The 26,333-nt window shown below is 49.4% G+C and overlaps 2 protein-coding genes across 9 annotated transcripts in view; one reads left to right on the plus strand and one right to left on the minus strand.

The window, feature by feature from the left end:
- The window catches only part of Cdh23 (cadherin related 23), a 332,359-nt gene extending 331,871 nt beyond the window's left edge, over positions 1-488 (plus strand). For all 5 annotated transcript variants that reach the window (XM_035452205.1, XM_027388310.2, XM_027388311.2 and 2 more), the window contains one exon: positions 92-488. In XM_035452205.1, coding sequence (XP_035308096.1) covers positions 92-418 — 327 coding nt within the window. In that variant the 3' untranslated portion in view covers positions 419-488. The remainder of the gene's footprint in view (positions 1-91) is intronic.
- Positions 489-1,160: 672 nt separating this feature from the next.
- Positions 1,161-26,103, minus strand: Psap (prosaposin). Of its 4 annotated transcripts, none has more exons than XM_027388304.2 (15): positions 25,945-26,102; positions 12,899-13,032; positions 11,989-12,063; positions 10,705-10,830; positions 9,371-9,571; positions 8,931-9,074; positions 7,963-8,019; positions 6,463-6,468; positions 4,947-5,048; positions 4,160-4,240; positions 3,669-3,909; positions 3,411-3,568; positions 3,120-3,200; positions 2,857-2,964; positions 1,161-2,133 (listed from the first exon to the last, which is right to left on the minus strand). In XM_027388304.2, exons 1-15 carry the CDS (start codon positions 25,982-25,984, stop codon positions 2,098-2,100), a joined length of 1,590 nt encoding a protein of 529 aa, XP_027244105.1. In that variant the 5' UTR covers positions 25,985-26,102; the 3' UTR covers positions 1,161-2,097. The 4 variants fall into 4 exon arrangements, with proteins under 4 accessions (XP_027244105.1, XP_027244104.1, XP_027244107.1 ...); XM_027388303.2 differs by having other exon boundaries at positions 6,463-6,471; XM_027388306.2 differs by lacking the exon at positions 9,371-9,571 and having other exon boundaries at positions 6,463-6,471; positions 25,945-26,103.
- Between the last annotated feature and the right edge of the window lie 230 nt (positions 26,104-26,333).

The following is a 26,333-nucleotide window of genomic DNA, read 5'->3' on the forward strand; positions in this document are numbered from 1 at the left end:
CAGCCAGTGCAGTTCTGGGGTCATCTACTCAAACCTTGGACACAGCCCTCTGTAGTTTCTGAGCCATAAGGATGTGTCCCACCTTTTGCAGCTGATCCACCCTGAACTGGATGAGGAGCCCGGTGACCACAGCCCAGGCCAGGGCAGCCTTCGTTTCCGCCACAAGCCACCCATGGAACTCAAGGGGCCAGATGGAATCCACATGGTTCATGGCAGCACAGGGACACTGCTGGCCACTGACCTCAACAGCCTGCCAGAGGATGACCAGAAGGGGCTGGACCGCTCACTGGAAACTCTGACAGCCTCTGAGGCCACGGCCTTTGAGCGCAACGCCCGCACAGAGTCGGCCAAGTCCACCCCTCTGCACAAGCTTCGAGACGTGATCATGGAGAGCCCGCTGGAAATCACAGAGCTGTGATGTCAAGCCTCGCTGCTGAGCAGCCCACCCACCATCCTCCAGGGCAGGAGCATGGCCAGCTCTCTGCCCAGTCCGGCCTTCGTGAATGACCTTGGGCTGGCCCTGGCAGCCTGTATGGCTGTTAGGACTCACCTCCTACCAGATACACTGGTTCAGCATCTGATCTCTATCTTCATAAAGTCGGTTATTTTTCTAAGAAAACTTAAAAAATGCTAAGTGTCTAAGGACAAGGTATGGAGGGTCACTGGGGAAACCCCCAGAGCCTGAGGACCCACTCAGCCCCTCCCTATGCCACAACGGAGCAGAGGTCCAGCACAGAACTGACAACTCTGCCAGCACCCTGCTTCAGTTCAAGTCCCACTGAATTTCTGCCTGCTGGACATCCAGGTGGCTCCCTGCCCCTACACACACAAGGTTGATGTGGGCAACCAAGCATTCGTCCCATCTCTCTGTCGTGCTTAGCTGAGAGACATGACTGATGTTCCCTTGGGTTTTGAATGTAGAGTGTTTGTGTGTATTCCTTTTCTAAATTAAGTTATTCCCTCAAGATTTCCTCCAGGTTTTGTTTAACTGATATTCAATGAAAGTTTCTGGAATGCTCTGTTTAAAAAGAAAAAGCAACTCACATGGAACCAGCAGCACACTGCCTCTGGTGACGTATGAGGTTCTGGGGGATGGGAGGGGCCGGGGACTCAGGACCCATAAGCCTCGGGTTGGGGTGTCAAAGAAACAGAAGCCTCGATCTGGTTAACAGAATTTTATTAAGTCACAGAAACTTTAGTGCAAAACAAATTAAAATCTAGGTCCATTTAGCTGTACATGCCCATCCTGCTGGCCGTCTGCTGGCAACCGGAGGCACAAGAGTAGCTTCAGCTCTTCAACAGACCAGCCAAGATTCCCAACAGTACCTACGCTACACAGAGGCCTCTCAGTTCATCGCCCGCTGCCAGGCAGATGCTTCATCCATGATGAGGTGAGAGCAATTCAACAAGAGCTACAAGGTAGGAAAGGGGCGTGCAGGGCCCTGACAGCCAAGCTGACAACACTGTTCATGACCCTCACACAACAAAAGGCCAGGCCCACATGGCATGGGCAAGTTACATTCAGAAGTTTCCCCTCCCCACCCTAGCCCACAGAACCCCAAACAAGGTAGACAGGGGGAACACAGGAAAGCAGAGGGGAAGGCTGACCTAGAAAGCAGTGTCCCAAGCAAGCCACCTGCAGGTGCTTCTGAAATCTGTGCTATGACGATGGCAATTCCATCAACCCAAAGACCTGATTACCCTGTGCTTCAAATCATCCATAGAAAACTCCTCGGTACCACAGGAAGGTGAGCAGCAACCTCTTCAAGATAGGAGGTGGCCACAGAAGCCCCACCCCGTACACCAAGTCAGGGCTCAGAAGGCCTTCCTGCTCTCTGGCTCAGCACCCCCTCCAGCAGGTGGGTGAAAGGGCAGCTGGAGAGCTGATGCCCTGAATGTCCTCATCCTTCAGGCAGAAGGGGAACACTGAAAGGGGCCATCAGCACCTCTTACAAGACAGCAATGCTATAAGATGGGGGAAGGACAAAAAAAGGGGGGTAGGGTAGTAGGGGTCCTACTTAGAATGAAGTCAAATAGATCTTGTGTGTTCATTATCCTAGACCCACAAATAGGCTGCAACTTCAGCAAGCTGGAAAATTAGTTCCACACATGGCGTTTGCAATGGTCGACAGCCTGGGAGAAGAAAAGGAAACAGGTCAGGATACACAAGACAAACATTCATAGGTCACATGCAGGTCAGCATCACTCCAAAATGTGACCTACCTTTCGTTCAAGTCACAGATGCTGAGAACTTAAGACCTGGGACCCTCAGAGCTTTGAGATCTGGTTGCCCAGAACCAGAGCAACACATACAGCCCCTTGCTATCCATGAGAGCACCCTAACAGCATGACTCTAGACCCCTTCACCCACTGCCAGTGAGGTCCCAAGTCCTGTTGCTTGACAAAAAAAAAAACCAGCACGGCACAGGAGGAGCAGCCTCTGGCCCATGTGCCACCCATGGGGATAAGGGTGCAGATAAGCCACCAGTGGCCCACACTGATTTATCTTTCCTGACAAGGAAACAAAAGTTGAATGAAGGATTATTTACCAGAGGCCAGGTCCAGGATCCCACTCAGGAAAGCCACCACCACTCCCAACCCCCGGCCCAGCTGCTCAAACATCTTTGGAGTACCCTTGAGTCAAGGCTCATGCTGGGCCTCAGCTAAGAAAAACATGTGTCCCTTGGGACCCATGAGGACTTGTTCAGAGGCCCTGGGTCCTACATATTTGGTACAATCTCTAGTCATCATTCAAGGACAGAGATGGGTTATGGGAAAGAGCACAGTTAGGGCTGTGGTTCTATTTCCACGAGGCAAACCCCAGCCATGCTATAGAAGGCAGTCTAGGACACTCACATTGCACCGGGCTGCAGTCTCCATGTTCTGACACCAGTAGCTAGGGCCCCAGACACACTTCTCAGTTCCCAGCAGCAGCTTAGAGGCAGAAGGGCAAGCCCCAATTTTCTGTATGATAAAGGACAAAAGCAGAGGGAAATAAGCGGAGATTGAAGAATTGCCACAATCTAATAGCAGTCTGGTTATCTTGCTCCCTGACCCCACTCCACCCTGTTAGACCACATCCATACTGCTACAAGGCCCAGGCACCTGGTGAGGCTTACCGAGCACACAAAGGAAGGATCCATCACTTGCACAAGGATTTCCACCAGCAGAGGTTCATATTCAGACACAAAGTCATCACACTGCCAAGGAAAGGAACACAGGTTTTGGTTTTGGCTATATCAATGCAGCTAGGCATTCCAGAGCCTCAGGGTCTGGGAGCTGACCTCACTAGCCTAGGCCCTTTTCCTTCTATGGCTCCATATGCTGCCTCCCAGCCGCAAGCCTAGAGCACAGAGGACCCTCCTGCACACTTGCACTGGGACATTCGCAGTGAACAGCCACCCCCATACCTCCTTCTGGTAGGGGTCAGGCAGAAAGCTGCAGCCCTTCTCAAGTGCAGCCAGTATCTCCTCCTTGGTGCTGTTTTTCTCCAGGTTGTGTTCCAAATAGCTGACCAGTTTCTTGCACACTTCACAGAACCCACCGGTCTTCTTCTGAGGCACAATGGCTACACACAAATGACACAGGGCTCAGTGTTGGCAGGGTCCTCCTTAACTTGAGAGTGGCCTCTTATGGCCCCCCTTTCCCTCCATGGGCCTTGGACTTACCACGCAATGCAGGCTGTTTGGGTAGTGCAGACAGGATGGGCACTGCGGGCTGCTCAAGTGTCTCCACTGAGTCAGGGTTACCGGAACAGAGGCGGATCACACCACACATGTCTGCGCTCACCTCACGCAGAAGGATGTCCAGCAGGGAGGGGCCGAACGTTTGTATCACCTCTGTGCACTTGGTGGAATCAGGACCGGGGATCAGTGTGCATGCTTTGCTCACAGATTTCATCATTAGATCCTGAAACAGGTGAAAGCATCACATCAGACTGGAGCTAGCCAGGAAGAAGAGACCCTAGACCCACCAGGGAATGGGCCAATAGTGGAGTGTTACATCCCTCCCCTGAAGACCACACTGGCTAATGCATAGGGTGCTGGGAACCTCCCTCCTGGGTACTGGGGTGTGCATTTGTCAGGAGACCATGTCCCATGGGCACTGTCTGACTCTGGAAAACAGAGAGGGGGCTTCTCCATGCAATGAGGCAACATACCACAGCGTCTTTGTTAGCCGTTAGTGCAGAGAACTTCTGCATCACAAACTGACAAGCCTTGCAGAAAACAATGTTGGGGGCCTGTGAAGGGCAAAAGGAGAATGTTTTAAGGCTGCCCCTACCACCAAATGGACAACAGGACAGGCCTGTAACCTCAAAGGCCACTGCCTACCCAATGCAATGTGATGGTGGCTTCTGTGTACTCCCCTAACTCCAGGGTAGAAAGCCCATGCCTTTCCTCAACCTTCTATGACCCCCTCTACCCCCCAAACCACCCTAGTTTCATACTTGAGGAAGTAAAGTAGAGGTAGCCCCTTCCTTCCTGAAACAGCTGTCCCCTGGACGTTTCATCACTTTGCTATCCTATGTTTGTGTGGGAGAGGTAGATGGCACTGTAGAAATTTGGTTTCTGCCTGTTTAGAAGTCAATGCCAGCTCTTGATTCCTGAATCCACCTCTGGTAATATAGTGCTGGCAGCGGGGCCTCTGTACCTACTGTCTTCTAGCTCTGCTGTCCAACAGGCCCTTAGAATGCAGTGTATTCCGAAGACTGGAATCCTTAATTCAGATGACGGCCTTCTCTCAGGGAACTGGAGTGTGTTCATAACACACATAAGCACGGGGGGGGGGGGGGGGGGGGGGGGGGGGAGGGGGGGGGACACGACGACACGGCACATGGGACACAGGTGGTACCCAGACAATTCCCTATTCCATCAGATGCCTTGCCCTCTCACCTGTGGCTACACATTGAGAACAGAGGAGAGGAACACAACAGTGACAGAATGTACCTCATAGGAGTCCGTCAGTTCCAGGGCAGGGACCAAAGTCTTCATTGGTACTTTCTTGACCCCATCACAGAAGCCAACCAGAGCACAGATTTCCTTAGGTTGCTGGAGAAAGCATAGTCACTGTCAGCCAGCCTGTGCCTGCTACTCTCAAACCCCTCCTTAGACACCGAGGTCAGGGTGCTAAGGCCCTGGCAGATAAAGCTGACTCCTCCCCCTCAGGAAGAGCTTTCAGATTCAAACCAAAGGGCTCCAGCTAAAGAACAGTGCATGGACACCAGTTCCACCTGGAGGAAGTGGTTCTTAGCCTCTGCTGCTCCAAGGACAGCGGGGGCTACATACTTCTCCCAGCCCACTTGAGGGAAACCACAAGACCCATGATCTCAGACAGCCCAATGTGTCAGAATTAAAACCACAGCTTCAGTGTGACAACATTTAAAATGGTGCAGTGGGGAGAAGAAATGCCGTCTTTTCCTAAAAGCCATATTTCATTGTTTACAAATGCACAAAGTACACGGGAGAACCCAGGACCCAAGCTGTTGAGGCATTTCCAGTCACAAGGTCTTCAAGCAGATCCCCTCACCATCTAGACACCAAGCCACAGAGAACCCAGTGTCAATATTCTGACTGTCCGTCACACTGCCAAAGCCAACAGCAAGCCCCAGGAACAGACAGCACTCAGCTCTGAGCCCAGCATGGGAGCAACGATGCTGAGGGCTAGACCATGGCCATGGTCCACCTGTATGATTGAGGCTAGAGAACTAAGGCCATGTGTCATAAACTCCCTGTCTTTAACATACTTTAAGAGTAGAAAATCTTTTTTAGTGGTGGGAAGTGGAATGACAAAATTTAGGGGGCCTGTCTCTGAGGCAGCATAAATGAAAATTCAGGCATTTCAATTTAAATGCTTTCCTGCGAGATTCAAAATGCCTTCCAGCATCTAGAACACAATATTGCTTGAAGGCAATATTCAGAACAGACCCAAAAGGGCAATGGCTCAGCTATTATGAACTAAACATGCCATCCAACAAGGCCCCATGACCCATTCCCTAAAGGGTAGAAGCCACAATTGAGAGACCATGTACAAGTCTCTCCATCCAGCAAGTCAAGCCACTGTCAGCATCTAGTTTGCTCATGCAGAAGCATTTCTGGGATTAGGAAAACAGCACAAAGTCATGCAATGTCGCCCAGTGTGAAGGACACAGGTGTCCTACCAGGGCCAGTGCCTCCCTTCACTGAAGGAAGTTAAGGCATTGCCGTCATCATCCTGGCAACTGGCATGTGAGCTGGTGCTGACCTGAGCATAGGTACCTGCTAGCTTCACCACCTTCCGGCTCTCCAAAAGGGGGAGTTTAGCCCCCATGACCCAAAGCGCTCAGTCTCAGGGAAGGGGCCTTGTATAGGGAGATCCTTTGCTGTACCTCAGAACTCACCATGCCAGACCAAAAAAAAAAAAGGGGGGGGGAGCCAACAACTAGAAGCAGCAGACCACTACCACAAGCAAAATCTCATCACATACCTGATCCTGCTGTTGAACAAAAAAACAGGAAATCGGAGGTGAAATAAGAGAAAGGAAAGGACACAACAGTTAAGAAAAGTCAAAACAACAATTAAGCAGTTCCCAGGCAAAAGGATGTCAAAGTTTAAGGGCAACACCCTGGCAGTAAGGGAACGATGGGGCCTAGGCAGCTAGTCCAGCCCTCAAGGGCAGGCCATGCTATGCATATGCAGCTGGTGGAAACTGTGCCTGTAAAGGGCCTCCATCGCCAGAGCTAATCACACCTGACCTTTTGAGGGTTACACAGAGCAAACTCCCCAACCTCAGGCCAGATGCCAGCCTGGAAGGTGGAGGTGTGGGCTTTAGTTAGTAATTCCAGCTTCAGTTATCCTAAGTGACAAACAGGGATGATGCATACACATGGCTATAAATAAGGAAGCGGCCTACTTTACCCACAGAGGTCACAGAAATGACACTCTGTCCACATTTTGGATTAATATGCAGCTGAATACAAATGTAATGACCAGCTGGATATGATGGTGCACACCTTTACTCCCAGCATTTGGGAGGTGAAGGCAGGTAGATCTCAGGCCAAAAAGCTACAAAATGAGACCATCATATTTAGGGGAAAAGGCAAAGGAAACCATATTTCCCCTAAAATAATAAATATATCTAAATATATCTATATATATTCGTATGTTTTCAAAACTCAAATGATTTGGTATTTGATACATAAAACATTTTTTAACCCTCCCCTTTAATAAAAATGATGGAAGTTACCCAGAAGAAAGAACTTCACTCGGCCACATCAAAGGTTTATCTTTACCATGGAGGTCTTTATAAGCTGCCTTTAGATGTTTTTACTATCCAGGGCATGAGCAACGATCCTAAACAAGCCACCTGGCCAGAGGGCCTGCTTGTGGAGCAGGTCAGGCCAGCGCTGGGTGGTAACTATACAGAGAGTAGGAAAGGGCCTATGTCCAAGCATGAACAAGGCTTCACAGCAGTCCATGAGAGTGTGGAGACACGTGCTTCCCACTCAGCTCTGCCAGTACTGACCACCAGTGTGGCTGTCTCCCATGCTCCACGTTTCCCACTTCTCACAGGCAATGAGCCACCACCCAACAAGAGCTGGGGAAATTAGCAGCAACTCTAGCTGACCCTGGCAGATCCAGCTCTGCCAAGTGGGATAACTTCTCTCCCAACACAGAACACAGGCTGCCCTTTGAATTCTCCCACCCTGGTGTAGTGGCAGAGCACGATATCCCTATAGATCCCAGCGTTCAGCCAGACACTAGCAATCTGATGAGCACAAATCACACATGCACAGACTGACAGCTATCAGGGCAGTCCAGGATCGCATCAGCTAAGGAAGACTTTGCGGGCAGGAGGATGGGCTAGGGTCATGAATAGGGAGTTTGCCAGACAAAGAGTTTACTTTGGCCCCCAACTGGAAAAGGGGGATTCTAAAGCACGGCGGTGCCAACTGTGAATGCTAACCAGAGGTCCCTGGCCACCTACCATGTGCATCATCATCTGAATGGCAACTTCAGAGTACTGGTCAACGTAGTTCTTGCACTGCAAAGACAGAGGTTCAGTTCATCAAACCCCAAAATGGCATTTCAACAGTGCCAACTGGTGACTGACTAGCACATGGACATAGATAGGCCCATAATCGCAGCAGCCAGAGGTTGAGGCCAGCCTGAGCTACACAGAGAGACCTGCTCTCACAAGGAAAAAAAAAAATTCCCAGAATAAATCTAAGTATCACCTCAGATTAACTAAGACAATACAGCAATTTGGTTATTTACCCCCTATAAAATTTGTGGAGATATTGTAACAAAAGACCTTGGAGTCCTCAGTCCTCAGTGACTGACAGGCTAAATGCCCCAAGGCCATGAAGCCACTGTTATATTAGCAATCTAGAGAATGTAGCTGCAAAACACTGTTAAGAACCTTCCAAAGCCATTCACATGTTCATTAGGGTGCTGAGGCCACAGAACCAATGTCCTGCAGTTATGAGGTAGCCCACTCCTGGGGGAAGCAGGATTGAAAGCCTCATTCACAGACCACAGCCATGCTTTTAAAAACAGGTTCTAGAGCTGGCAAGATGACTCAGTGGGGAAAGGCAAGGCCACTGAGTTCTATCCCTGAGGACCCACAACAAATTCCCACAGGTTGTCCTCTGACAGCCGTACAGGTGCTGTGCCACACACGCACAGACACACACAAATCAGCTACTTTAAAAAAAAAAAAAAAAAAGTGGTTCTAATGTTTCCAATGGACGGTGACAGAAAAGGAAAAAAAAATTTACCAAAGTGGTTTCTTCCAGTGCTGACTCACCTAACCAAAATATATCCACACCCCACTAAAAGCAGCTAGGGAAAGGGAAACGCCAAACCACCTCTTCCTCAGTCAGTGGGATGGTCACTACTTGCTCCCACCTTAGCCTAGAACACATCCAAAGTATGGGGGCGCCAGAGGCTCACCATGTCAGCCATGCCTGGCCCCAGGCGGTCACACTCCTGCTTGACATGCTCCACTAAGCCCTGGACAAAGGTAACATTGGTCCTCACAGCAGTCTGGATGTCAGTCACCATCTTCACACAGTCCTGGCAGACATCATCGTTGATCTACAAAGAGAATAGCAGAAAGCCACATCTCACTATAGATGACTGACTTACTAACAGCTCCTGGGAGCCAGGCTTTTAACCTCCAGGCCAATCATTCTGTAACAGTACTACATGGGGCTGGCAATAGGGCATGGCATGGAGAGGCTATGCTTCAGTAAGGGGTAGGCATCTTTGCATATTTAAAATATCCTATTCTTTAGAAACTAAAGTCAAGGGACAGAACAGAGTAGTTCTGTTCAGCACTGTGTATGATGCTCCCACTGTGCTCACCCTGACTCCACCCGCCTTCAGCTAACCTTGGATTGGAACTGGCTGTGGGGGTGATCCTGAGGGTACATCAGGAGAGGGATATTGGCCATGAAGGGGGCAACCACTCTGGTCATGTCCACCTCCGGGATCTTGTTGGACTCAAGCTGTTTCTGGTGGTTTTGCTCAGCCAAATACTTCTGGAGAGACTGGCACAGGTTGAGTGCAGAGCACACTTCCCCAGGGTTGCTCTGGAAGGGAGAAGAGACAGCTGAAAGCCGGCCCCACAGGGCAAGAGAAGCCTGCATCATCAGTCAGTTCCTCCCTTGTGTCCATTAAAAAGAACACTATACTACTCAGGGCACCTAGGATGCGAATAGAAAAGTTATACCACCGTACCTAACCTACAGAGGCCTCCCAGCCCCAAAATGTCTCTGCAGCTCACTGCAGCTCTTCCTTAAAGGGAGATTAGCCACTGAGTAGAAGGGAAAGGGTCAGGAACTGAGTGATGGCCATGGTCCGCTCACAAGCTGCAAGCAAGCTAACACAACCCACTGGTTTCAAACCACCACCTTCCACGTGACTCACAAATTCTCATCTCTTACTATTACTCATACTCGTGACTACCTTAGGAGCATCTCCAGTTTACACCCAATTCTATCCCATTCAACCTGCTCCCTTGCATGGCCATTTTAACAAAAAAGACTCCACTCCCAACTCCCCAGAGACCCAGAAATGTTCCCAGCCCTTCATGCTCCTGTATTCCCCCTCCATGAGTAAGGCCAATCTATTCATTCTTCAAAACCCAATGTGCATCTGTCCATCTCCACTGTCCCCACAACACCTCCAGCAATGCTGTAGTGTTCTTTCTGGGGGGTCTTGCCATGGGACACAGAAGACTCTGTGTCACGTGCCCACCTTCCTCACAAAACCTTTAGCACTATTAGCACCGGTGGCTGGCTTCTTCAGCACCTCTCCTTCCTGAAGGCCTTTCATATTTCACAAAACTAGCTCCTGGTTCATTGCTGACTCCTAGCTTCTGGCACCCAGTTTGGGCAGAGTACACACATGCTGTTGACAAGCAAGCATCTTAGCAGCTGCCCTCATACTACATCCCCAGAATTAGTCCTCAATTCTACATACACAGAGATGAAGCCATGTGCTTGCTCTAGAAAGAGGCCTGACAAGAGTTACGGATTTCTATCTATCAACAGGATGCAGGAGTCCAAGGCACCCTGGCCCCTGCAAAGCACAGACAGGAAAGCCACCATGCCATAGCTATCCCCCACAAGAAGCCCTGTGAAGAGCTGCAGCAGAAATGCAAAGCCATGAACACACTTCCCTTTTCAGCCCCTTTGCTCTGGGCCCTCCCCCAATGACCTACCATCTCCCCCTTAATCATGTCCAGGATGACAGGCAGGTAAGAATCAACCGCCTCCTTGCACGAGTTCTGGAGGCTAGAGTCATGAATCCACTCACAGGCCTTCTCCAGGTAACGAAGGATCTCTTCCTGCAAAGGGACACAATGCAAGATAAAAGGTCCTTTATCACTGACTCCAGCAACAATCAAGAAAGCCTGAGTTTAGATCCTCAGCACCCACATACATAAAAGCCATGGTTGGCAAAGCACACCTCAAACCCCAGTGCTATCTGGGGAATGAAAACAGGCAGATCCCAAGAGGTGGCTGGCCAGAGAGTTTAGCTGATATGACAAACCCATGTTTAGTGAATTAAATGAAGAGAGAGAGAGGCAGACACCTAGTCAACTTCAGCCTCCATATGCCCACACACAGATGAGTACACCCACACATCACATGTACACACACACAAATGATGGTGTTAAAGCTGAGTGTGGTGGTACCTTCCTACAATTCCAGCACTCATACAGCTAAGGCAATAGACAACAAGTTCAAGAAACACCTGGGCTACCTAGCAAGACAAAAGAGCCGGTATTGGCCGGGCATTGGTGGCGCACACCTTTAATCCCAGCACTCGGAAGGCAGAGGCAGGCAGATCTCTGTGAGTTCGAGGCCAGCCTGGTCTCTAGAGCGAGTGCCAGGCTCCAAAACTATACAGAGAAACCCTGTCTCGAAAAACCAAAAAAAAAAAAAAAAAAAAAGAGCCGGTACTGTAGCCTTTAATCCCAGCACTCGGGTGACAGAGACAAGCATATCTTAGTTTGAGGGCAGCCTGCTCTACATAAGGAGTTCTCTGTGTAATGACACCCTGCCTCAAAAAAGAAAAAGAAAAAAAAAGGAGGCAAGATGGCCAGACAGTTAAAAGCAATTGCTGCTCTTGAGGACCTGGGTTCGGCTCTCAGCACCCACATGGTGGCTCACAAACACCTGCAGCTCCAGTCCCAGGGGGATTCTATGCCTTCTTTTGACCTTTGAGCACCAGGCACAGGTGTACAAATACATACATGCAGGCAAAACGCTCACACACATGAAAAACTTTTAAAAAATCTTTAACAATTAAAAACAAAATCTTTAACAATAAAACAAACTTGCTCAGTCAGATTTAGTGTATCCTACAAGGTGAGACATGTCAATGTTTGCCAGCCCTGAGCCAACACCACTCTTTTCTGGAGCCCAGAGCCAGACAGGTGTCTTAGAAACACACAGCCTCCAGCCATAGCCCATACCCACCCTCCTCTGCAGTAGCTCACCTGGGTGGCATTATTTTTCAGCAAGTTCCCAGCTTCAGTGACAACAGTTTCGCATATGTCACATGGAAGGGATTTCTAAGAGGAAAAGAATGTGACAGAGAAAGTTCTGTATATCTGGACAAGTCACACAATGGACCCAAACTCCCCCACCCTCAAGGTGCTGTCCTAATCATTGCCTTGCTACTGATTCAGAAGGTTCCACAGCCCTCACTCACTACGCTTGGAACTTGCTAAAGGACTGGAAGCAAATGAGAACCCAGCAATATTTGAAGTTTTCTTCTCTTGCTAAAAATGAGCAATCAGTCCTGACAAATTCAGAACCCAAACTCCACTAAGTCAAACTCAGCCACTTCCACTGGCGCGTCCCAGCACAAGCCAGTAGCAGCCCCATTATTCTATGCTTAGTCCCTGAGGTTTGAGACAGATAAGAACGCATGGCAAGTTTGCCCATCTCTCAGAGCCCTCCATTTGTCATCTCATTGACATGATGGCAGTCATCTTTGCCAGCCCAGTTACAGCTGGAAATAAAACAGCATTGCTACAGCTGGGTCTCAGGGCTCTGTGGTCTCAGTGGTCTGCCTGGTTGAGGGATGAGGGAGGGTGAGCAGATGGGGTCTGAGCTTCCTGGGATCAACGATGAAGGCTGGGTACACCTGCCTGTGTGCCTGCACCACAACCCACCAGCCCCTCACCTGTGAAGGAGGGAGACCTGAAGGAAGGCCCACAAGGGAGTGTGGGACCACCAAGACACAGGGAACCAAAGGGACAGGACTCTGAGTCTCCACTTCTAAGGTAAGCTGAACACAACCAGGGGCGGGTCCTATCTGCCACAGGGTCCCCAAGGAGATGAGGACAAAGTGCTCTACAGACACTGGGAGGTTGCAGAGGGCAGCATGTGGCTGGCACTCACCGCTGTGGGCTTGCTCCACACCATCTGTTGGCAGTGTTTCAAGGCCCCACATTCCACTGCTGTCTTCAGGTCTCTGCACAGCACCGCTGAGCCCCCAGCACATACCTTCGGGTCTTGGACAGGGGTGGTCAGAGCTAAAAAAAAAAAAGGAAAAACTGGTATGAGGAGGGGGGTCCCTTTCCAACAAGCCTGATACACAAGACCATGGTGCTAAGGACTAGCCCTGCCTGCCACCTGAGCAGTCACTTCTGCATCACAGAAATGGCCGGCCAGGTAGAGAACCTGTCCTATTATAAACAGTATCAGGTTTTTCAATCCTCAAAATCTAATTACAGCAATCCCAGCACTCAGGAGGCTGAGACAGGGGATGGTGAGTTTGGGGTCAGCCTGGGCTACACAATCAGATCTCAAAACCAAAGGCAAACAAACAACCCAGAGATTTTGCCAGACACAGAAGATGATGGGATAGCATGAGAACCAATACTTGGCCTAAGTCAAACTAGAAAACCCCATAGCCCTCAGTCACACTGCTTCACCTTGAACACCCAGAGAGTCACCTGCCTGCATTTAACAAACTCGTGGCCCACACACGGATCCATGAGCAGGCTCTTCCTGAAGACCAAGGGAGTGAATGATGTGCTCGTCGTTACTGCATCCACCAACTCCACTGGGGTTCCCTGAACAAGCTCACCTGACAGTCTGAACATCTTTAGATACTATCACATGAACCATGAATCTGCTGCCTACACACACACACACACACACACACACACACACACACACACACACACACACACACACACACATCAAAAACAAAAATAAATCTTTTTCAAGAAATTACCCCAAACCACTTTCCCAACAGTTATTTCCCAAAAAAAAAAAAAAATGTTTCCAGGCAATATTGTAGCCTCTGTCTCACCCTCTCACACCCTGCCCTTAAAAACCAAAACCAACTTCCTTCTGAGGTGGCTGGTTAGCTACCTCTAAGAAAGTTCTTAGAGTGTTTACCTGAGCTCCTAGTGGCTCCTGGTTCAACCTGCTGTTATTCATGTCTGTAAGGACATCAACAGCACTCAGCAAGCACAAGTTAAACTCTACACTTCAAGTCAAGGGCCTGGCTGCTAGTTGTCCTCAGGGGAGGGAAGAGGTAGGCACTGCTGTCTTTCCTTCCCCGATTTAGTTTTCTGAGATAAGGCCTCCATATGCAGTGTAGCCAAGGCTTGCCTCAAACTCAAATCCTCCTGCCTCAGTCTCCCCAGTGCTGAGATGAAGAGGTAAGCCGACACATCTGGCTTCAGCTTTTATCCTAGCACTTGTGAGGCTAACAAAGGCCTCTGTGAGTTCAAGGCCAGCTTGATCCAAACACATGTTAGTTCCAGGCCAACCATGACTACCACATGAAAACCTTTCTAAGTCACAATGGTCACACATGCCTGTAGTCCCAGCACTAGGAAGACTGAGGAAGAACTACTATAAATTGGGGCTAGTCTGTCTCATGGCTAAATGATTGATATAGCTCAATGGCAAACAGTGTGCTTGCCTAGCACATGTGGAACCAGGATTTAATAACCCCCAGTCCTGGCAAATAATGTAATAATAAAACAATCTAATATAAAACTAGGCATCAACAGAATTATATGGTATTAAGAAAGGCTGACAGGAGTCTGGCCTTGTTTCACAGCAGCCCCAGATCCTACTCCAAACACTCCCAGAGAGCTGGTGAGATGGCTCAGCGGGTGAAGGTGCTCACTGCCGAGCCAGAAGACCTGAGCTTGATCCCTGGGACCCACTTGGTGGAAAGAACTGACTCTCACAACCTGCACACGTGCCATAAACAACATAAAAAAAAAAAAAAATTAGGAAACACTCAGAAGTCAGGTATAGTGGTTTACACCTGAAAGCCCAGCATTTGGACAGCTGAAATGGGGATTATGGAAGCCAGCTGGTATTTAACAAGATCCTGTCTCCAAAACAAAATGAATCAAGATGGCTCAATGGGTAAGATGTGCATGCTGCCAAGCCTGGCAACCCAGTCAGATCCCTGGGACCCGTATGATAGGAGAAAAGCCCCACAAGTTGACCTCTGACCCCCACACTCACATCATGGCACACGTATACTTAACGCACCCCACACTCCATCCCACACACACACTAATAAAACCAGAAGGCTGGGAGGCAAGGATTGCTCACAGAGCCCTGTGTGGTCTGGGTACTCTTGAGACATCTTGAAGGATTTAAAGCTTCAGACTAGGACTCCTTAGACCCATCACATCTACTGGGCAACATCTAATTAGATGTGGCACAGAACATGACCTGCCTCCTCCAGGTCCAGCTCTGCCACTTCCTGTGCAAACAGCCTTAAGCAAGCTACTGCTCTTCCAAGCCTGTGTGTGCACCTTTAAACCAAAGCTTCTGATGTCAGGGGACTGTGAAGAGTCAAGATGATCCTATTAAACACAACCACCTCATCTCCCAGGGACTGTAACCGGCAATCCCGTCCCAGCCTGGTTGGAGTGACCTTGCACTATTTAGGTGGTGCTCACTTCTAGTCATGTGCCCTGGAGATCTTGGCCTCCTGAAGTCTGTACATGGGGTTATTGCTCGTACCTGCTTCAAGGGATCAGCAAGCATTACCCAGCACCTATAAAACATGTGCCGTCACATAATACATGAGTGCCACTGTCATCATCTGCAGCTGTGGCAGCAGCAGGACCTCCCGGTGACCCACTCTCCGGATCAGAACATAGGGCTCACACCAACTGGACCGGAGCTGTTCTCTCGGCCCACTGGACATTTACTTATTTTATCAGGGACATGGGAGAGCAGACACTTGGACAGCTGTAGACAGCCAACAACCTCAGAGGCTGTTAGCCACTGACCCCAAGTCCCAGGAGTCAAGCAAGGGGAGTGAGCCCCAGGACACCTGCCAGGAGCCGAGAAAACAGTTCTGGTTTCTCTAGGGGCTAAACAAGTTCTTGGGAGGTCAGACCAAGGGGAGCCCAGCAAGGAGCAAACACTGCAGTTACAATGCATTATGACCTGTAACACTGAGCAGTAGCTACCAGTTAATTACCCTCCAAGGAACTCCCTACCCCAGGCTCACTGTTCAGTTCATACCTGGAACTTCTTTATTTTGTGCACATATATGTGCATGTCACAAGTGCCATTCCTCAGCAGCCATCCACCTAGGTTTCTGACACAGGGTCCAGTCTCACTAGGACCTGGGGCTCACATATTACATCACCAGAAAGCCCCAGGATCCACCTGTCTCTGCCTCCTCAGTGCTGGGATTAGATACCACTGTATGTGGCTTGTGGGTCCTAGGGATGAAATTCAGGTCCTCATGCTTGCTGAGCCATCATCCCAGTCCAGCAACCCATCCCACGTAGAAACACTTCCCCTACTTCTACACAATCTTCTCTTCTTGAAGGGCAAGGACTACAGCTGAGACCAACCAGTGTAGAACTCCCAGCTTGGCCGTTTATTCTAACCCTGATGATGTGCTCACGTCAATCATCTGCAAAAATGGAAACCATCTGTGGATCTCTGTGAAGGTGAAATTAGGAAGCACATGGAGTCTCTGGTACCTGGGAAGTTGTGAGATTTATGTGGCCAAGTGTACACCACTGGTGGGGTGGGGGAGGGGGAGGAAGAAGGAAGGGGAGAGCAAAGCTCATGTTCTAGTATTTGCATTTCAGCATGAAACCACTTTCCTCAGGCTACTTTTAAAATCAGAATAACCCTTACAAGACAGCCATTCCCCACACCCATCTCACTTCTCCCACACGACGAGCGTGGATGTCTAACTCAGCACACTGAAGCCAGTATGAAAGTCTATGCTTTGCAATCTCCTCTGCAACAGGGTCTGTTCATGAGAGGCCATTACATCTTACATGAAACTTAGATGCATTGGCTATAACTTCATCAGCCATTTTGGACCAGGAAGGGAAAAAAGACCAGACTTCAAGGATGCAAAACGTGAAGCTGAGAGTCTATCTTGGAGGTCTTCTGGAGGAGAGTCAAAGCTAGACCACCATGCTCCTGAGTGCCTGTGGCAGACAGTTGTATCAGACTTCAGAAGTTCTAATTCTAGGTGTCTGTTTTTTGCAGTCAAAGCTAAACCCTACTGATGCACATGCCTAATCAACCATTCTGTTCTCCAGAATATCTCCACACAAGTCTTTATTGTTCATCAGACCTTCCTCCGCTGAGAGAGGGCACATGCAAACCACCTGGCCTAGAACATGCTACCCCCTATTCATTGAATAGCCTCTTTACTTGGGACCATCCTTGTGCCCTTCCTTTTAACAATTTTATGTAACCTGTGCTAATACCGAAAGAGTAAGAAGAAAAAAGCTCAGGCTCCCGGAGCAACTGCATTCCAAAGCTTACTGCATCTGCTTCCTGGGGAATAAATCACCATGGCAACAGCTAAGTTGCTTAGAAACTGAGAGAAGAGGCAGTGTTGCCCTCAGTTCCATTTGCAGACATTTCTCTGAAACAGATACATGGCATTGACTGTCTCTCCACTCAGTGGGCTCCCAGAGACCTTCACTGGCATGACATACTTGTCTCCTTACAGAGTCCAGCTTACAGAACTTGAACTGTGTGTATCCCCCATCCTGGCTTTGTGAGACCTCCAATTCAAAAGAAAAAGATTTTGGCAAAGTTCTTCCTTCAAATGGTCACACATTCAGGTGATAAGATGAACTTCTATATACTTAGATAAGACTGCAATATGCCCAGGCTCCAGTCAGGTGAGAAAGTACAGGCAAGGGCCAGAGACACAGCAGCGTGGTTCTAGAACTTCAGGAGAGCTGGTCATCTATGTCAATGCTCCATTGCTGGCCCAGCAAGTTTCAGTCTGATCTGAACTTGACCTGTGTGGCTGCTCAGAGCGAAGGTCTCAGACACAAGCATGCTGCCTACAATGTCATTCTGGGTTTCCTTTGATTGAAATCTAACATTTCAACTCTCCTCTGGTGACTTAAAAGTTGAAGCAGGCTGCTAGAATGGCCCAGCATCCAGGCTGGTTGCTCAACTCTCTCACTGCCGCCATGAGGACTAAGCCAACTTGTCTTGATTAGAAAGCTACCTTGGGAAGCATTGGATATTCTGGCTGCAGCCCTGGCCATCAACTGTTCAAGGTGCGGTCTTAAAAGCAGGTCCCAGAGACCCCAAAGAGGGGCAGGAAGGGGTATGGCAAGCTCCTCACTTCAATTCTCTTTTCCAGAAGTATTTGACACATGGCCCAACAGACCAAACACAGCAGCAGCTGTGTGTTAAATAACACCAGCCAGGTGTCGGGAGTTGGGGGGAGAGGGGGCTCAGTGGGTTAAGCACTTGCCTAGCATGCACAAACCCTGGGCTTCATGCCCAGAAACAAACACAGGCACACATACACACACTCAAGGGATAAGGGGAGCGACACTGACACCAACAATCCACAGGAACAAAAGCTCTCTGGAGTCTCCAGTAACTTCCACACATAAGGGTGTTGGTCCTGAGGGAAAGCATTTTCCTTCCTGGGATTTTTAGTTTTCCTGTTATTAGAATGCACAATGACAGGTCAGAGTGATAATCTCATATATCCGTGTAGTTTGTTCAGAGAGGCCTCCGGCACTGCCCACTCAATCAAACCCTGAGAACCACCAATTTCTGGCAGTGTGAGGAAAAGTCACTTCCCCAAATTATAACTGGTTCCCTTTTCAGATTCATCTCACTTCCTGGGTCCTACAGCCTACAGAAAAATCATCTCCCACAGGCACTGGAGGGGGTGTCCCTCCAGCCTGCCCACACTCTACTGTGAAGGCTAGTATTTCATCGGAGCCCAAAGAGTCACACTGGATTTATCAACTCCCAGAAACAATGTCTTAATGTTAATGTCAGAACATAAAATGCTTCATTTAATCCTGATAAAAGACTGGGCACACCCAGCATGAAGATGTTGGCCTATAATCCCAGCTATTCAGGAGGCTGAGGCAAGAAGGTCACAAATTCAACCTCTGCCAAGGCTACAGAACCAGGAGTTCAAAGCCAGCCCACAACACATATTGAGACCTTGCCTCAAAATAAGAGAGCTGAGAACGCAGCTATCAGTAGGGTGACCAATTGCTTAGCAGGACTCCAGAAGGGTCAAGACAGAGAAGCAGACAGGCCAGGTATGGTGGCAAATGGCTGTTAATTGCAGCCCAAGAAAAGCTGCCATTAGTTTGCGGCCACTACACTACATAACTACACTAAGGGACCCTGTCTCTAACCGTCTCATCTGTGAGCCCCTGCTTCAATCCCAAGCACTGAAAAAGCTAATGAGACTTAACACTATTTTTAATTACATTTATTAAAGATTTATTTTACTTATATGTATGTGTGAGTACAGTACCAGTGAAGATCAAAAACTAGGTACTCAGTTCCCAGGAACTGGAGCTATAGCCAGTTGTGAGCTACCATGTGGGGACTAGGAATCGAATTCAGGTCCTCTCCAAAAGTAGCTAGTGCTCTTAACCACTGAGCCATTTCTCCAGCCCCTAATTACACACACACACACACACACACACACACACACACACACATGTTCATGAACACACTCTCATCACAACATGCATGTAGAAGCCAAAGGACAACTAGTCAGTTCTCTTCCTTCCACCATGTGAGTCCACGGACGGACGGAACCAAGGCAGTTCAGGCTCGGTGGCAAGTGCCGTAACCTGCTAAGCCATCTGGTGCGGCCTCTTTGGCAGTATTAGCATTGTTTCATGCACACTGACCTCATTCACCATCTACTGGCCATTTCCCAACCACACTGCCACCTGACAATGCCCGGCACTATTGTGTAAGCTGCAGACACAGTAGCTTGACACTAATGCTCAAGGGAAGATAAGCTGTAAGAGCTTCAGGGTGGGGTTGAGGCTAGTTCAGGCAGAGCACTGGAAACTCTAACAGCACATCTGAGAAGACTTGAAGAACAGAGGCGGGTTTTTGGGGGAGGGGGCAGATGTTTCAGGAAGGAACCACAAGGTCATGTACACTTAAAAAAAAATGATTTAACTTACTCTCTTTGTACACACATGTGTGTGCACACCAACGGAGGTCAGACAACCTGCAAGTCAGTTCTCTGTGAGTCCTGGGAGTCAGACTCAAACCTTGGAGGCAAGCACCTTTAGATGCTGAGCCAACTTACCAGCCCCCACTACCACCACCACCATCCCCTAACCACAGGTAGGGGACATGGCAAATAGACAGGAATACTGGAACAGGAAATGAGGCTACTGGGGAACTTGGCCAGGAAGAGATCCCTTCAGGCAGAAGTAATTGATTTGTAAGAAATAAATTCCTGTTTAAGCCGAAAACAAAACAGTGCACACAAATAGTAGGATAAACTAGGTGAAGGGTTTCAGGAACTAGCTATGCCCTCATTGTAACTGGTTTGTAAATCAAAAGCGAGGGAGAGCAGAAGTGACTCCCTCCTACTGAGGCAGGAGGATTACCAATACTTTCAGAGCAATCTGAACACCACAGTGAGTTACAAGCCAGCCAGGGGTGTGAGACGCTGTCTCATGAATGAAATCAAAATGAACACACCACATAGGCCAGAGGACTCCACTTCTGTGTATGATTAGCAACCAGGCCAGAGTTATTGGCCAAGGAGACCATTTCCTAAGCAGGCCACTGAATACATGGAGTCTCCTGTAATTCCCCCTTCCACTTTTCTGCATGTCTAAAAAGATCAAGAAGCAAAAACAGCCGCATGCTACCATTTCTGTTAAAGAAGGGGAAAAAAAAATGGTGGGTCTGCAGGTAGAGTTCAGTGTGTGAGGCTGTGAGAGGAAAGAGGGAGAAAGGATAGCTTATACTGAGTGAGGCAGGGAGACTATCATTCCTGGCTAGTCCTTGAGCCTGCTTTCTGTATGCATCCATTACTTAATCTCAACAGCTCACCGACTTCATGCACAGGGAAGCCAGGCTTGGGACTAACCCGGATCCACAATTTCTGACAATAGGTCTAGATGCAAGTGTTTAGATACCCTAAAAGCAGTTGGGATCCACTGATGTCAGGGCATTAAAGGCTGGCCTGGTAGCCAAACCTGGTTCAGCTACCTCCTAGCTGCTGGCTAACTACCCTATTTGCTTTCCTAACTCCATAATTAAGCCCAGCACACACATTTTTAATAAGTTATTTAAATTTGATGCTAATCCACAGCATCCCTTGAAATGGAAGATGCCACAGAAGTCACCAAGCCAAGAGCAGAGGAAGGTCACTATGCTGGTAGGACAAGGATAGAGACAACAGTGCTGCAAATTCATTAAATCCTCAGGGCAACGCAGAGAGAGAGTAACAATGAACGCCATGTGGCATATGAAGAAATCAGGATATTAATACCTGGCCTAAGGCCACACAGTGCTGGCAATGAGATAACACTCTGCTCCATGCCTAAGATGGACTATTGAACAGTGGCACTGCACACCTGTAATCCCCACTTGGGAGGCAGAGGCAGGCAGTGATCTCATAACAAATTCCAGGCCAGCCAAGACAGCAAAACCGCATCTCAAAAACCTAGACTCCAATATACTCTGAAACTTCACCACATCTGGAAGAAACAATGAATAAATAAAGCAGCTAGTGCTTTTACAATAGCCAAAGTCTCCACACCCACCACTATACTTAACCACTGTGGGTTTTGTTTTGAGACACAGTTTCACAAAGTAGATCGGGATGGACTCAAACTCACAAGAGCTCTGCCCCTGTGCTCCTGAGTGCTGAGATTAGAGGGCCTTGCTATGCAGCCCTGACTGCCCTGGAGCTTCTACATAGACCAGGCTAGCCTCGACTCACAGAGATTAACCTGCCTCTATCTCCCAGGTGCTGTGATTAAAGGCTTGAGAGACAACCTGACCTTCTGTGCCCTCCTTTTTAAGTTGGGAGCAGCTGGGGATCTAGCTCACTAGTAAAGTGCTTGCCCAGCATTCACAAGGTCCTGGCTTCGAACACTAGTACCACCACCAATTAAATAAATAAGACAGTGTAATTTGAAACGGGGCACAGTGACACAGTACACACCCATAACCTCAGGACTGGGGAGGCAGAGGCAGATCAAGACCAAAAAGGAGTTCAAGGCCAACCCTAGGCGGGGCATGGTAGTAAATGCCTTCAGTCCCAGCTCTTGGGAGGCGAAGGCAGGTGGATCTCTGTGAGTTCAAGGCCAGCCTGATTTACATCTTGAGTCCAGGACAATAGTGAGACCCTGCCTCAAAAAAAAAAAAAAAAAAAAAAAATTAAAATCGAGCTGGAGGGGGCTGGAAAGATGGCTCTGAGGTTAATAGCTGCTCCTCCAGAGAGGACCAGGGTTCAATTCCTAGCACCCACATGGCAGCTCACAACCATCTGTAACTCAAAATACCCATACACATAAAATAAAATAATCTTTAAAAAAAATTGAGTTAGACATGTGGCTCAACGGGAGAGCAGGTGCTTACACAAAGTCCTGAGTTCAGTCCCTAGTACCATGAACAAAACAAACAAGCAGGTCAAGTTAATCAGTGCTCTTGCCTGTTCTTTGTCTAAGCAAATCCAGAATACCTAGGACATGAGAGGAAGCCCTGAGTTCAATCCCCAATGTGGGTGGTGAGGGTGGGGGAGGGGAGAGTAGTATCAGATCTGTAACTTCTTGCCTGGTGGCCAGCTAGAGAACAAGGTTCAGATCCTAGAAGCCAATACTCTAGAATTCAACAGCCCGCTTCAAAAAAAAAAATAAATAAAATAAAAAATAGAGCCATTATCCAAGCAGTAGGCCTTGGCCTTAGGGACTTCCCAGCCCCATAGAATAACAACCTGCCCTTTCTCTTCCTGTCCATTTCAGATCCTGCCAATAGCCTGGACTCTCCAGTTTCCGCACAAGAAAATGGAGGCATAGGGTTAAGAGTCTGAGGCACTTACCACACTTGTAAGACACTTGAGTGAAAGAAAAAACAACAGGCTAGGTTCTCCTTCCCTGAGCTAGACAATTCCCTCCAACTCAAATCCAAAACAACCTGTCAAATATGAGCCAAGAAGTTGACAAGACAGGCAAATGGCTCAGTAGTTCTGCTTCACAAGCCTCAGGGCTTGAGTTCAGATCCCGAGCGCCTACATAAACTGGGAGTGGCCACACCTAGCACTGTGGGGACGGACACAGAAGGATGGCTGGGACTTGTTGGCTGCCAGCTGAGCTCTCAGGTTCAGGGAGAGACCTGGGCTCAAGGGAATAAAGAGAAGTGTGACTGGCCTCCCCTGGCCTTTGAGAGAGGTGCAAACCTCACACCACACACCAACACGCACCCCCAAAACAAAACTGACAGAAGCTAGCACGGTGGCTCACACCTGTAACTCCAGCCAGCACTCCTACATGTCAAACAGGAGGATTATGTTCAATGTTAGCCTGCTGCACAGTTTAGAGGCCAGCCTGCCTAGGCTACAAGCAGGAACCTGTCTAAAAAAAAAAAAAAGCTACCTTTTGCTAAACAGGATTTACTTGGCATCCTCAGCAGGTGAAACTGGGGGTTCCTGTTGCTATTCATAACTTAAGCAGGCTAGGCTACAGCACACTGCCTCAGTGTGCACAGACACTAGGGGGTTAGCCACAGTCCAAGTGACAGCTGCAATGGCATCTCCTCTTTGGTGCAGCATTTGCCCCACGCCAGCACCTTTGCTACCTCTCTCTGCTCAACTCACCAACCCTGACCCACTTGTTCCCACTGGAGCAATCCCCCAACTGCACATCCTGTCACTAAGATTCCCTGACAGTGCAAGCAGGCCCAGACACAGCATGCATGGAGTTAGGGGCTGCCATTGCAGGTGGCTAATGATGCCCGTGCTAGTTAGGCTTACCTGTCACCAAGTCACCACTGTGGAGAGTGAATGGAAATTACACCCAGCACAGGGTTTTATATATGGGAAGGGGGGGGGCGCACATGAGCAATATTGTTCTAGAGATTAGAGGAAAACCAGCCAGGACCCAGGTCTTACTCCCTCTACCATGTGGGGCCTGTGCTGTGGTATCTGAAGCCCTGCCAATGGAACACATACAAAGAGTGAGCATCTTGAGACACTCCCCATCCCCCACCCCCACCTCCAGTTAACAGCCTGTAACTTTAGAGTCTGGGCACCTGTCCTCACTCCCCATGAAGAGATTAAACTGGCCTTTAATTCTCTTAGCATGTCTTTACTTACTGTCTAGGTGGGAAAGGCAGGAAGACTGAATGTATACAGGCGTCTGTACCCCCAGGCCTTTGTGAAGATTGGACAGAACCTGGAACACGCTAAGCACCCAGGACATCATTAAAACGCAAGCCATGAAATCTCTCCAGAGTCTGAGTGGTACCCTGAACTACAGTAGCGCCCCACTCTTGAACCCACAGGCCCAAGTGTCTCACGGGAGCACACGTGGACTATGGCCACCACAGGCTTTACCGACAACTCAATGGTAGACAGTCGTCAAGACAAGCTAGCATTCTTCCAGTTATCAGTGTGACCTTGGTAATGGCCAGGAGTTAGACCAAGGCCACCATAGGACCCTCCCACCTACCTAAGCACTTGGTGAAAAGGGGGCACATTTAACCAAGACTCTGGTCAGATGAACTACAAATGCATTAGAAATAGATCTTATTTTCTCAAAGAAACAATTAAGGGCTGTGACTTGGTTGGAGGGTGCTCGACTACCATCTGCTGGGTCCAAGTTCACAATGCCCCACACTACAGAAAGAGGAAAAAAAGAAGTCTGTTTTTTGGTGATGTGGGTGAATCAGAACTCACGAGGGATGGGATGACTCAGTGCCAACAGAATCAATTGCATTTCTTTTCATTTTCCTTGCAACACAATCTCAATATATAGCGCAGACTAGCCTTGAACTGGCCTCAAAGTCAAGCTCCTCCTATCTCAGTCTTCCAAATGCTGAGATCATAGGTGTTCACCACCCTAACCTGATCAAAACGTTTTTCTTTTAAGCACTTTGGTGGAGGCAGGAAGATGAGGAATTCAAGGCCAGCATGGGCTACATAAAAAGTTTAATGCCACTTTGGGGTACCTAGCCAGACCCTGTCTTGGAGAGGCCCCTCCTCCAATGAGTAGATACAAATAAGGAGACCCTGAAATCGGGAGCTAGAGATGTTTACTTCCTTTGGTGGGCTATGACCCGAAAATATCGACTTGAGAGAAGGCCCTCTGTAGGGATTAAAATCACAATTCACACCTGTCTGCGCAACAAGATGATTGAAATGAGACCAAGTAAGCCAAGACTTCCGGGAATGATCCCCCACAGCAAACCGGGTGGCCTCGCCTAGAATCAAGGTGATGCAGTGGGTCCCCTGGCGCTGCCTTGGGAACCTGCAGTGCTTTTAACAAAATCAGCGGTACCATTTTAGAAACAACTTCTGTGCCCAGCTCTCATATTTGCTACAAAATAAAGGCAGGGCAACGGCTTGGCCAGATCAAACAGCAAAAATACTAGGTTCAATGCAACCGGGGAACCTTAAAACTCCCTCCAAATTCTACTCCGCTGCGGGGTTCACACACATGTCAAGATCACCCCCGGCAGACACACAGGAGCTTCCTGCAACTCCCATACTCGTGCAGTCTGAGACAGAGGTCACGAGCCAACCTGGATTGCAGGATGGGGCTTCAGGCCAAGACGGGAACAACACGGCGGTGGGAGGGGTCACCCCGGTTCCCACCTGACACCCCCTCACCCCCACACACACACACAAACACACACACTCCGGGGAGAAGCGCAGGCCACCCGCAAGACCTTGAGCAAAGGCCTGCTCACACACACAAGGCACACGCCGCCTCCCCGACCCGCCCAATTGTCCCCAATCGAATTTTCAGGGAGTCGGGAACAGGTCACCTCAGACATGGGCCCCGGCCTGCGCCTGCGCCCTGCGCAACCTCGCCGAGAGCGCCCCGGGAAGCGAGCGGAGGGCGAGGCCCGTTGCGGCCCGGCTGCCCCGCAACCCGGACGCAGGGGGCATTCCGGCGCCCCTCTCCACCAGACCGAGTAGCCTCGAAACTCACCGGTGACCAGAAGGCTGGCGAAGAGGGCGAGAGCGTACATGGTGGCCTCGTACTCCGCAAGCTGCACTGCAGAGAGTCAGCTGATCCCGCGGACCTAAATCTACCCTAAAGCCCGACGCAGACGCCAGTGCGCGTGCGCGTGGGCGAGCCCCGCCCCAGCTGGGCGCAGCCTGACTCAGCGTCGTGCAGCGCGCCTGCGGGGAGGGCGGGGACGCAGAGGGCCTGCTGAGGGCCGGGCCCGGCGAGGGGGTGTCCTGCCCTCGGCGGGGGAGGCGGGGTGAGGTGGTAAAAGGAAAAACGGTATCTGGTGACTAAATCAAGGCACGGTATCTAGGTAGATAACGTGCCTCTCGACCTTTGCGATGTGAGGAATGCAGCCCAGGGAGGGC

Source organism: Cricetulus griseus (genome assembly GCF_003668045.3).
Source record: "Cricetulus griseus strain 17A/GY chromosome 1 unlocalized genomic scaffold, alternate assembly CriGri-PICRH-1.0 chr1_1, whole genome shotgun sequence".
Taxonomy (NCBI): Eukaryota; Metazoa; Chordata; class Mammalia; order Rodentia; family Cricetidae; genus Cricetulus; species Cricetulus griseus.

What these genes read in the sequence shown, in the direction of transcription:
- Psap (XM_027388303.2), bottom strand. Translation starts at nt 25,984, where the DNA reads ATGTACGCTCTCGCCCTCTTCGCCAGCCTTCTGGTCACCG. An exon ending in ACAGCCAGTTCCAATCCAAG is followed by an intron (nt 9,075 to 9,370) that starts GTTAGCTGAAGG and finishes TTCTCTTTGTAG; the next exon opens with ATCAACGATGATGTCTGCCA. An exon ending in ATCCTTCCTTTGTGTGCTCG is followed by an intron (nt 2,965 to 3,119) that starts GTAAGCCTCACC and finishes TTTATCATACAG; the next exon opens with AAAATTGGGGCTTGCCCTTC.